At 60.6% G+C, this 11,653-nt stretch overlaps 1 protein-coding gene across 1 annotated transcript; it reads right to left on the reverse strand.

Moving 5' to 3' along the window:
- Window positions 1-3,201: 3,201 nt before the first annotated feature.
- LOC311439605 (solute carrier family 2, facilitated glucose transporter member 9-like) lies at window positions 3,202-9,417 on the reverse strand (the record flags this gene model as incomplete). Its single annotated transcript, XM_084525498.1, has 12 exons — window positions 3,202-3,798; window positions 3,901-4,028; window positions 4,965-5,040; window positions 5,538-5,639; window positions 6,758-6,868; window positions 6,989-7,176; window positions 7,457-7,589; window positions 7,660-7,805; window positions 7,975-8,099; window positions 8,181-8,341; window positions 8,730-8,828; window positions 9,286-9,417. 12 exons carry the CDS (start codon window positions 9,415-9,417, stop codon window positions 3,496-3,498), a joined length of 1,704 nt encoding a protein of 567 aa, XP_084381624.1. The 3' UTR covers window positions 3,202-3,495.
- Between the last annotated feature and the right edge of the window lie 2,236 nt (window positions 9,418-11,653).

Here is an 11,653-nt window from a genome sequence, read left to right on the forward strand (position 1 = left end):
CTCTTCCCAGCTCCTCTGGGGAAACTGAGGCACGCAGCATCTCCCCTGACGGCTGCTGGGACAGGAGGGGTGCCGGGCACTTTCTGCCCCTTTCCACCCCTTTCCCTGCACCCCCTCCATAAATCACCGCCCTCCCTTGGCTGAGGACCTTTTAAAAAGGATTTACGAGGGGGCTGGCGGCGTGGCAGCGATGCTCTTCCATAAATCGGGAAGGCAACGGCGCCCCTCGTCGCCACCAGCACCCGCTCTGGGGGTGGCTCGGGAGCATCCCCGCTCCCCACGGCCCCCCCGGACGCCGCCGGCCCCCTCCCCGCCGCCGCCTCCCCGTCTGTGGAGACCGCGAGCGTGGAAAATCCCCAGACGGGGAGTGTAAATGCTTGTTCTTTGTAAATGAAGAACATAATTAACATTAAATTAAGGTAATACAAATGAAGACAACACAGAGCCTGACAGGATGAGTGTTTGGGGAGGCAGTAGAGAGAAGTGATTCATATTTTTAATTTACTGTACAAATAGACTAGCAGGGCTGGGGGGAAAAGGGCCATCCAAGTGGAGTGGGGATTTTTTTTTTTCCTCCTTTTTTTTTTCCCACTGTTGTTTTGCTGTGCTTTAAGCACACAATGACTATTAAAGTCAACTGCCCATATAATAGGACATCTCCTACATGACTGCTCTCCGAGAGGCAGCTTGCTGTAGCAATAAATTCCAGGAGTGCCATCTGCTGGCGCGCACCCTGCGCCGGGCACCTTCGCCCCGGCCACCCCGACACGGGCACGGGCACCGCTCCCGGAGACCCACGGCCGATAACACAGGATGCTTGTTGTTTTTTTTCCATATTTAATGCATTTTTTCCAAACGTACCCTTAAATATTTCATCTTCCGTGCACGTATATGGGTTTCGGTGGGGTGCTGGCTGGCTCCGAGGAAATATTTTAGGCTTTCAACGAAACACATCGGTGTTTTGCTCCCCACTGAAGTGCTGGGTTTCAGCTGAGTGCCCTTCACCCAGGACATCTCGGTAAGGAATTAGGCATTTCAGGTTTTTCTTTGCAAATAAAAGGCACCTGGCTGGAGGCTGTGTGACCAGCGGGCTCAGCTGGGGCTTGCTCTGCACTTTCAGGGGGTTTGGGTTCAGCTGCCCGCGCTCCCCGTGCCATCAGGGTGTGCAAAGCAAGGATTAATACAAATCCAGCAGCCACGAGGACCCGTTCCTGGCCAAAATCACCCTTCCCAGCCAGAAGGCACAGCCTGGGACTGTGCCAAGAGCCTCCCACCCCATCCCCAAATGGCTCACCTAGGGATTTTCCTAATTCTGGGGGCGCAGCTTTCACTCTCCAGGTCTCTCAGGTCCAGGTGTGTACGAGCAAGCCCTCAGGCTGGTCCCTTCTGCTCCCCATTGTGATCTGAGCCTCTGCCTTGGTGCCCCTTGAGACCCTGCCCCTTCCCCGTGCTGCTTCTCTCCCTTTCGACCCCTGGTGCTGCCTTTCAGCAGGGTCAGGCTGCCCTCCCCAGCTCCAGCTTCTGCCCTGTCCCCCTCCTTTACCTCTTTTTCCCCCCGTCTGTGCTCACAGCCTCCCACCCCGCGGTGCTGAGGGCAGCTCCAGCCATCGCTTCATTTTTTACCAACCCCAACGTGTGGCCAGAGCCTCTCAAACCCCAGCTTCTGGGCACTGGGGTGGGCAGAGGGGCTCGTGCAGGACAAACCCCACATCCAAAGGGGATGATGCTCCCAGCCTTTAGCCTCCTGCAGTGTTTCTACTGCGCAAATGAGCAGCTGGGTCTATAAATAAGCTGCCCCCACTGCAGGCAGTGCACCCCTGCATCCAGCACTCGAGTGTCTCTGGGGTCTCCTGGCTGCTGGGATCCCATGAGCTTGCCCCTAACACTGTCCCCATCCCTGCTGGAGCCCCAGGGACACTCGTTGTGGCCACCAGCACTGGCACAGGGACACCAGGGTGTCCCCAGCGAGCTTTCATCACCTCCCTGGTGCGGCTGTGAGCGTTCACCCTCAGCCAGGCACCTGGCAGGAAAACTTCCCTGTAGGATTTGAACTCTTCTTGGCATCACCAGCTCCTTGAGGAGCACATTTCAAAGTGTCTGGGACTTTCTTTCCTACCCCAGTTTGGTTGGGGTGAGCTCCAGCTTTCCATATATTATAGCTCAATGCTTAAACTCCCCCACCCTTAGCACATCACAAGAAGGCATCTTCACCTTTGTTTCTGCAAAACTTAATAGGGTCAGGAGAATTTCCAGGCATCAAGTCCCTTCCCAGACTCTTCCCTGCAGTTTCTCCGTTTCCTCAAGGTGTGTTTGGACTCCTCTAGGGGATGCAGCCCCTGAGACATCATCCCTGAGACATCGTCCCTCTGGGTCACCTCTGAGCGCGTCCGAACCCTTCCTGTGGGTTTGGGCAGTGCTGGAGCCTGGTGCCTCTCCCCTCCCCGTGAGGACACCAGTCCCTGCTTGGGACATTGCCCGTGGCCATCACAAGGTGACCACAGAGCAGCCCGCGCATTTCATGGCCATCTGGGCAGTGGGACGCCTGCCCCATAGGAGGCCAGCTTGGACTGACAACCCCAAGCAGAGATCTTGCCCCAATATCCTAATGATGAAGCTGGTGAGAAGCTGGCATCCCATAAGCATGGGGCTTCCTCCTGCCCCCACAGGTCCTGATGGAAGGAGCGTGGACATGTCCTTGGCACGGCATGCTCAAAAAGGTCCCCAAAAGACTGAATATCCCCAAAAGACACCATAGGATTTTGCCAGTGACCTGCTATCCTTGCAAATGGGGGACCTGAGGCTCTGGTGGTGTCTGAAGCCGTGGGCAGGGGGGTTCCTACCAGGTTTTCCAGTCCTGTCCCACCTCGTCAGCCAGCACTGAGCAGCCCTTGGCCATGGGGCAACAGCCACGTCCCTCGGCCACGAAGGGACCCAAGGGTTGGGGCTGCTCCCGGGGGGGTCGTTCCCTCCCATACAGAGGGCAGGGGGCATCTCCCGAGCTGCCCAGCACGCGGGGTGGGAGGGATAAATAAATACCAGGATAAATAAATACAAGTGGCAAAGAGGCCTGAAATGATGCTGTCGTTTGCTGGGAATGAGAGACACAAGTGTAATTTAGGTTTTGATATTATGAAAGTCTCGCTGCTCTAAAACAGCAGGGCACTCAGTGCCTCATTAATAAAGGATAAACTTGGAGTCTATTTACAATGCACTTTTTGGGGTTATTTACACTCCATTATACATATGTAATGCTGCACATATTTACCGCTCTGTTCTGCTGCCGAGAGCAGCCGAGGCGGGAGGGAGGCGGAGGGGGACGCGGCGATGCCGGGGAGCTGTGACCCTGCTGTCACCGGTGTCCCTTCAGCTGGAGGGTGGAGGGGCTGGGAGCAGGCACTGGGCACCACTCCGGACCAGTGCCTGTCCCTGTTTGCCCAGTATCCCCAGTTTTGGGATGCACCCCGGGGCTTTGCTGCACCCCAGAGTGTGGGGAGGTCAGGCAAGGCCGGAGCACGATCCCAATCCTGATCCCAATCCTGATCCCAATCCTGATCCTGATCCCGATCCTGATCCTGATCCCGACCCCAATCCCTCCAGGCTGCCCTCCAAGGCCCCGTAGCCACGGAGCTTCAGCGTGGCCCCGCGGCAGGCCGGGAGGACGGCGCGGCGGGCGGCGAAGGTGCGGCTGATCTCCACGAAGGTTTTGTTCTTGGTCTCGGGGACGACGAGGTGCACGTAGAGGGCCACCAGCAGGCAGACGCCGCAGAAAACCAGGTAGCAAAAGGCTCCGGCTGACATCTGGGGACGGGGAGACAGCAGGGATGGGGTGGACAGGCGGGTGCTGCGATGTCCTGGGGGCGCCTGTCCCATCCCAGAGCCCCCCCCCCCCCGGGCTGGTACCTGTAGGAAGGGGAAGATGAAGCCGATGGTGAAGTTGCAGAGCCAATTGAGGGACCCCCCCAGGACGTAGGCAGCCGGGCGGTGGGACTGCGTGAAGAGCTCGGCCGTCATCAGGAAGGGGACGCCGGCTGCGGAGGGAAGGGACAGGTCAGGGTTGGGGTGTCGGGACACCTCAGGCACCCCGGGTGACAGCCTCCTTGGTCAAAACAGTCTACAAAATTTCCTCCTATCCCACAGATAAAAGTTTTGATGCTATGGCCTGCTTTAGGCAGGAAAGGAACAACCACGTTTCCGAGCGTCTGAATTTCCCGCAGCCCACAGAAACGCCCATTTCCAGCCAGATTTTCCCAGCTCTTACTGTGAAAGCAAACAGCAGCACCACGAAATGATGGCCTGAGGCTTTAAAAACTGGGCACAGGTTGTGGCCACTTCTCCCGGGAGGACCCAGCCCCTCCTGGCCAGTGTTAGCCCAGGCAGGAGCCCAGGCTCCACGACTGTCCCTTATCTGGGGGACAGGATTTGGGGTCCAGCACATGTCCTCAGCACACAGGGGCTGGATTTGCCATGGGGACCTGCCTGGGGTCCCAATGTCGGGGACAGGACCTCCTTAGGAAGGGCTCTGTGGTGGAGAGATCAAGCAAGGAAGCAAAGTGATAACAACTCCGGGAGGAGCGGAGCCCCTGATGGACTCTTACTCACAGCTCGCCCGGAATAGAGATATGTATTTTTTTGTTTTAAAAGTCCTATTCATCATTGTTTGTGAACAATGAGCCATTAAAATCCTAATTAAAGATGTAATTACAGTGAATAAAGTCTGGGCTGAGGATGAATGATAGAGCCGCTAACAGCTCGGCTAATCCATCAGCTGGGTAAAGCGGTCCAGCTCTCGCTCCTCGCTTTTGGAGCGAGCTCCTGCGCCCGCACCTGCCCGAGGACAGCAGGATGCTCGCCAGCCAGACCGTGGTGGGAGCAGGTTACACCTTTGGGTAACCATTTCTGTGCTGCTCCCTGCTCCCCCTGTGCCCCGGCTCCTGCCCCGCAGCCCCCGGGGACCCCAGACCCACCTGGTCCCATGCAGAAGCCGGCGATGATGCCGACCACGCAGGCGACGGCGACGTAGCGCATCCAGGGCAGGGCGGTCTGCGAGGGGACACGGGGCGCTGGGACACCAGCGGGGCATGTCCCCAGCTCAGCAGTGGCCCTGGAGGACGGTGGCCTCAACCACCTCCACGGGACACAGAATATGTAGGAGAGTCATGGGTGATTTGGGGCAAAACGAGCGGGATTTGGCCTCGGCAAAGCTCAGTGGTGCTGGGATGTCCCCGTGGACAGTCAGAGGGAGGAGGCTGCCGAGCTCTCCACCTGCCCTGGCATTTAGCAGCTGCCAGAAGCAGCAAGATTTTTCTGATCCGTTTTTGTTGTTGTTGTTGTTGTTGTTCTTTGCTCTGAATTTTCCTTCCCTTTAACTTCGAAGGGAAAACAAATTTGCTCAGCAGAGCCAGCTCGGCCCTTGTTTCCTCACACACCCCCATCCCCAGGGAGACCCCATCCCTTCATCACACCCAGCCCTCATTTAGGTGCCCAGGGCCCCGTTCCCAGCCCTGCCCCATATCCCAGGAGCGGTGGCCGGGCCCTACCTGCAGCAGCAGGCAGAGGGTGATGCCCGCCAAGCAGACACCCATGGCGCAGAAACCGGTGATGATGAGGGGCCGCCGGCCCAGCTTCTCGATGGTGAAACACTGCCGAGGGAGAAAAGAAACTAAGGAAGCAATGGGGACCCCCCCTGGGGACGGGGACATCCCCTAAACCCCAGATCCAGCAGCAGGCGTGGGATGCTCCTGGCGGCACTTGGGGATGGGGACACCCCGGAGGGTTTTTCCCATCGTTTGGAGCCGGGAGCATGGGAATTGCTCCTGGTCTGTAGGGTGAGCGGGGTCCCTGGATGAGCAGAGGTGGCTTTTGGGGGCAGAGGATGCAGGATGCGGGCAGGCGGCGCGGCGGCCGCCGGAGCAGGCAGGGTATTGACAGCAGAACAAATGCCTGCAATTTTATAACCAATCTCGGCACCTCCGTCGGGGGCCATTGGCGGGGCTGCTCCCCAGCACTGGGGGGGCTGCGGGGCTGGGCGGCACGCCAGGGGCTGGGGGGCACCCTGCAAAGGGGCTGGGGGCTGCTGGGGTTGGGGGCTGAGCTATGGGGCGAGGGGAGCGGCCCCTGCTCTGCCCCCCTTTTTCTGGGAGCGGCCGCCCCCCATCCATCTCTCTAATTGTCAGGGAGCGGATTTAGTGCCGGGTGGCTCGGGCTGGCCCCGGGTGACACTCGCAGATGGGACGAGGGCCATAAATCTGCCTGGCCCAGTGCTAACTCTCCAGCTAAATGAGGGCTGCCGGGGGGGGGGGGGGGGGGACGGGATGGGTTAGGGGCTGCCAGCCCCCGGGGCGGGCCGGTGCGTGGCTGGGGGGCAGATGGGGATGTGCGGCTCTGCTAACCAAGTGACAATGAAATCGGGAGCCAGAACAAACTGCTTCGCCCCCTCCCTCAGCCCCAGCCCTGCTGCCCGCCTGGCGTCCCTCCCAACCTCCCTGCTCCATCCTCTCCCCATTTTCCCACCTTTCCTAGCCGTGACCCCCAAAATCGAGCCCTCCCCATCCCATTCTCCCTCCCTATTTCCCTGCCAGCCCCTCTGTCCCCACCACCACCCAGCAAAGCGGCAGTGCCGTGGCACAGATGGTATTTGGGGTCCGTCCACCCCCTGCCCCCCTCCCCAGGTTTGATGGTGCTGGATGCTGGGGACAAGCCCCCGGGCGCGGAGGAGCTGTGTCTGTCCGTCCCGTCCATCTGTCCGTCCACCACTCACCCCGATCAACCCCGCCACGACCTCGATGGCTCCAGTGCCCACGGTGGTGTAGGGGATCTGGGACCGGGGGACGCCCGCTTTCTCGAAGATGGTGTTGGTGTAAAACCAGATCTGTCAGGGACAGGGCTCGGCGTGAGCAGGGGGGCACCCGGGGAGGGCGCAACGAGCTGCCAGGTCTCAGCTCTGTCCCCGCAGAGCCGGGTCTCGAGGCGAGGACCCCGTAGGACTTACGGCGTCGATCCCCGAGAGCTGCATGCCGGCGTTGACCACCGCCACTGAGAGCGTTTGCCAGCGCACGGCGCGGTCCCGCAGCAGCTGCCCGATGGATGTGGTTTCCACCGAGGAGAGCGAGCGCTGCTCCTCCTTCATCTCCTGCACCGCGTCCTGCACGTCGGGCGTCCCCAGGAACCGGCGCAGCGCTGCGGGGAGCGCGGGGCTCGTGGAGGAGGGCGGACACCCGTAGGAATGGCACGGGGTAGGGACATGGGTTTGGAGCTGACCAGAACAACTCCCTGAGCCCTTGAGGCTGAGCTACCCCGGGGAGATGCCCTGACACCGGGGTGATGGGCACCATGCTCCTGGGAAGGTTTGGGGCTGGGCTATCAGGTGTGGAAGGATGCTGCAAGGATGAACTTTGGTCTCAGGAGGTCTTGGGGCAGCACCCAGAGCTGGACACCCTCTCCCAGGACACCCGCTCACCCTCTGTGGCCCCACAGACATCATTCTTCTCTATGAGCAGGTACCGCGGGCTCTCGGGGAAGCAGTGCAGCAGCAGGAGCTGGAGGGAGGCAGGGACCACCACCACGGCCAGGAACAGGGGCCAGTACCTCTCCTGGAACGGGGCTTGTCACAAAAAAAGCAGAGCAGGGGCCCCGGGAGCAGGCTGAGGGCATCAGGCTCACCTTGCCCAGCAGCTCCGGGAGGCCCAGCACCTGAGCGGAGAAAACCCCCAGGCAGATGAAGATGCTGGGCATGAGGCCCAGGAAGCCCCGCAGGTTTTTGGGGGCGATTTCTCCCAGGTAGAGGGGCACCACACTCAGACAGATACCTGGGGAGTGGGCACATGGATGGGAGACGTAGCCAGGAAAAGGGACCCCCTGGCACACCCCCTGCCCTACTCAGCACCAGCTGCGGCAGGGGACCCTGTGGCCAGCGAGGCGACCCCACAGAGCCCCCCTGGTGCCCTGGGTAAGGGCTGTAAGCGGGGTGGCACCCACCTGCGTGGAGCCCCGTGATGGAGCGGCCGATGATCACCATCTCGGGGGACCCCAGCTCCCGGCTGAAGCCCATGAAGCCGCCGGCCAGGAGGACGAGCAGAGAGCTACGGCTGAGGGTGCCTCTCCTAGGGGGGCACAGGCAGCGGGGCAGCCCCTCCGGCCCCGTCCCTGCCCTCGGGGCCACCCGTGCCACGCCACTCCCTTACCTGCCGTAGCGTGCCACCAGCAGCCCCACCAGCAAGGAGCCCCCCAGCCCGCCCAGGGCAAAGGTGGAGACGGTCAGGGAGTAGAGGAGGGTGAGGGGGCCGGGGGCCAGCCCGTGCCCGTAGCGCCGGGACCAGGTGGCGTTGTAGAAATCCTTTATGTGCTGTGGGGTGGAGGGAGACACAGGCACCGAATGTGGTAGGGGAAGGGGGGAGGTGGGAAGGCAGCCCCCCAGGGGAAATGCAGGGCAAGGCAGGTGACGGGTGAGGGTGATTGGGGTGTGCTGGTCTGGCTGCTCAGGCAGCCTCGGTACCAGTGGGGTTTAAGGATGATTTAGGGGACCCACGTAGAGCTGGAGCAGCTGCTGGGGGCTTCCCCAGCCCTGCTTTCCAGGGGGTGACACCAACCCACGGTCCCACACCCCTCACACACTGCTCCTGCCCCTGGGCTGCTCTCTCTGGGGTAGGTTTGAGGGCAAAGCCAGCATTTTGGCATGGGGCTGGGGTCCCAATACCATGCCCTGCTCCCAGCAAGGCTGCCCCGTCCCTTACCACCGCCGGCGAGTTCACCACGGCCAGGTTGTAGCCGTAGAGCATGGAGGAGCCGAAGGACACCAGGAGGGTGACCGAGAGCAGGGGGAAGGTGAGGCGCTGGGGGAGAGGATGGAGGATCAGCACCGTGCTGGGCACTGCCCCATTCCTAGCAGGAGAGGGACAGGGATGTCCCTGTCCCAAACCAAGACCCCAACCCCAGGGAGCCCCCCACTGGGCACAGCTCCCTGCCACCCCCAGCCCAGCAGTGACAGTGCCGTCACAGGGCAGATGAGCACATTTGTGCCCCCATCCCTGGAAGCAGCAGCACATCCCAGTGCCCAAACCCCAGCCCCAAGAGCCTCGTCTCTCCCCGAGCACCCCCCCAAAGCCCAGTAGCCGGATCCACAGCACCCCGCAGCTCCCGGCTCACGCAGGCCAAATCCCCGCTAATCCCACCAGGAATCCTGAGCTGCGAATGGGGGGGCTGGGAAGGGGCAGCACACTATGGGGCACATAGGGAATGGGGATGGGGCAGCCCCCCCAGCCCAGCAGCCCCCTGCCCACCAAAGCTCACCCTGGTGATGCTCCTGCTGGGGTCTGGGGTCCCTTTTCCATCCGTCGGGCTGAGGCTGCGGCTGGAATCGGCTGAGAGAGGATGATGAGGAGGGGAGGAAGGCAGCCCCGCTGCCTGGCTCTCCTCTCCCATTTTCACTTGGAAGAAGGAGGGAGAGGGGAAGGGAGAGAAGGGGAGGCCGCCCGGGTGTCCCCGGGACTCATTGGAGGCTCCTAAGCAGCTGGAGGAGGAGTCCGGGGGCCTCCCCGCCTCGCTGGGGCACCTTGCAGGTAGGGGTGGCCCTGGGGCCATTTGAGGGGACCCTACACCACCCTAGCTGTGGGGCAGAGACCCTACATCACCCCCAAGGCAGAGGCTGGGGGTGGAGGGGGGGTTCCCCATCTCCCAAAACCCTCCTCAACCCCCCAAACCTCCCACACCACATCAGGCTGTGGGGCAGCGGCATCCCATCCACTGGGATTTGGGGCAGGAGGGCTGGTAACCCACGTACCCCGATGTGGCCGTGACTCGGGGCAGCTGCCCCTGTGGGACAGGGGGGTGGCAGAGCCCCCAGCCCCGGGGCGAAGCCCCCAGCCCCGGAGAGGAGAGAGGCGGCTCACGGCAGCTCAGAGGAATCCAATTTTGCGGCGGCCAGAAGCTGCCTCCCCCGCTGCTAATGAAGTGCCTTTAATTAGCAGCCTAATAGCAAGCTCTTAATTTGCCCAACAGCCAGTGGAAAGGATGGGGACCCCACTAAGCCAGGCTGGCAACAGCTCCGAGGAATTAAAAGGGAGGGGGACGGCCGGCTGGCCCCACTGCGGGGGGGTCCCACGGGACGGGGCTGGGAGAGCCCCACGGGCACCCCATGGCCTCGAGGCCATCCACGCAGGGTGCTCCGGATCCTGCCCCTTCCCTCTGGATTCACCTCCGGCTCCCCCCATAAAGACGGGAGCTTTACCCTGCCCTCTGCCCCACTGAGAGCACTTCCCGGCCCGCCAGCATTGGGATTTCCCAAAGGATGGTGCCAGCTCCGAGTCTTGCCCTGCCTCAGTTTCCCTGTGTCTCCCCTGGGCTGTCGCCTTTACCAGACGCTGCCCCAAGCCAGGGGTCACCTCCCCATTGATTTGGGGTTGAATTGGGGTTACTGGTGCCGGTCCCCAGCAGCATTTGGGAGCGGAGGTTTAGTGGGTGAGCAACACGTGCCAGGGAGGAAGGGGGACGAGAGGAGGAGGGAAGCCTGGGGTGCTTTGAGACACTCTATGACCTGCTCCGTGCTGCGAGGGAGCTCGTCTCCATTATTTACAGATGTCCCCGATCCTCCCGTTCCTGTGTGCAGAGGCTCCCTGGCTAAAAACACCCTCCTTGGGGTGGGGAAGCTGCCATGGAGCTCCCTTGGGCCCTCCCGCCATCACTGCCTGGCCTTGCTGCGGCCTAGGCCCCAGCCCCAGGGCTGAGGTGGAGAAGCCCTCACGGAGGACGTGGTTTTTGGTGCTGCCCCTCCGTGCCCACCCAGCAGCCAGGCAGGGCCAGGATAAAGGCCACGAGGAAGGAAAATGTGGCTTGAATGAACCCTAGTGGAAAGCTGCGTGGCTTAGCAGCCATGGATCCTTCCCCTGCCTGGAAGGAGCTTGGCAGCCTGGGCACGGCTGCTCACAGGCGTCTTCGTGGCTTGGAAAGTCACAGCAATTTGCTGGTGGTGCCCTTTTGGGGTTGAATCAGCAGAAACAGAGACTGTCCTGTGATCATGGTGGCCCCATCCTCCCAGAGCACCCGGGAACTGTGGTTTTGCAATGGAAATCTGCCTCCATCCTCCAGCTGCAGGGAAGACATTTACCTGTACAGGCTAGGACCTGTACGGCTCTCCTCCGACACCAAGGCACCAGAGCAGGCACAACTGATTGGGATTTGGTTCCCAGGCCATGCTGGCACCAGTAATGCAGCCTCCTCGAGCTGGTGCAGGCCCAGCAGCATCTGGCTGCTGAATTGTCCTACACATTTTTTGGTAAGAATTGCATCAATTTGCCCAGCAGGTCTAAACCGACCAATTTTCCTCTTTCCAAAAACAAGCTTACTATACTCTTGAACGTGTGTGTGCATAAATAAATAAATAAATGTATGTATATATATTAAAAACCAAAACCAGCTCCCAAACCAGAGGATTCCATTTTAAAGCGTAGGTTGATCAAACGCCGTTAATTTGAAGCTATGCTAAACATTACTTTCCTCCTTCATTTGAAGTGGAAATAAGGCACACATTTTTAAACAGAAAGGGTAATTAAGCACTGAATCTATTTAAGATAAGCCGTCCTGGCGTTCACTCCTTTCCCGTGGAAATTTACAATTGAGATTGCTTTTCTTCCTCGAAGAGGAGCGCGCTTCGGTTCTTGAG

The sequence above is a fragment of the Aythya ferina genome (genome assembly GCF_964211825.1).
Source record: "Aythya ferina genome assembly, chromosome: 7".
In the NCBI taxonomy this organism is placed as follows: Eukaryota; Metazoa; Chordata; class Aves; order Anseriformes; family Anatidae; genus Aythya; species Aythya ferina.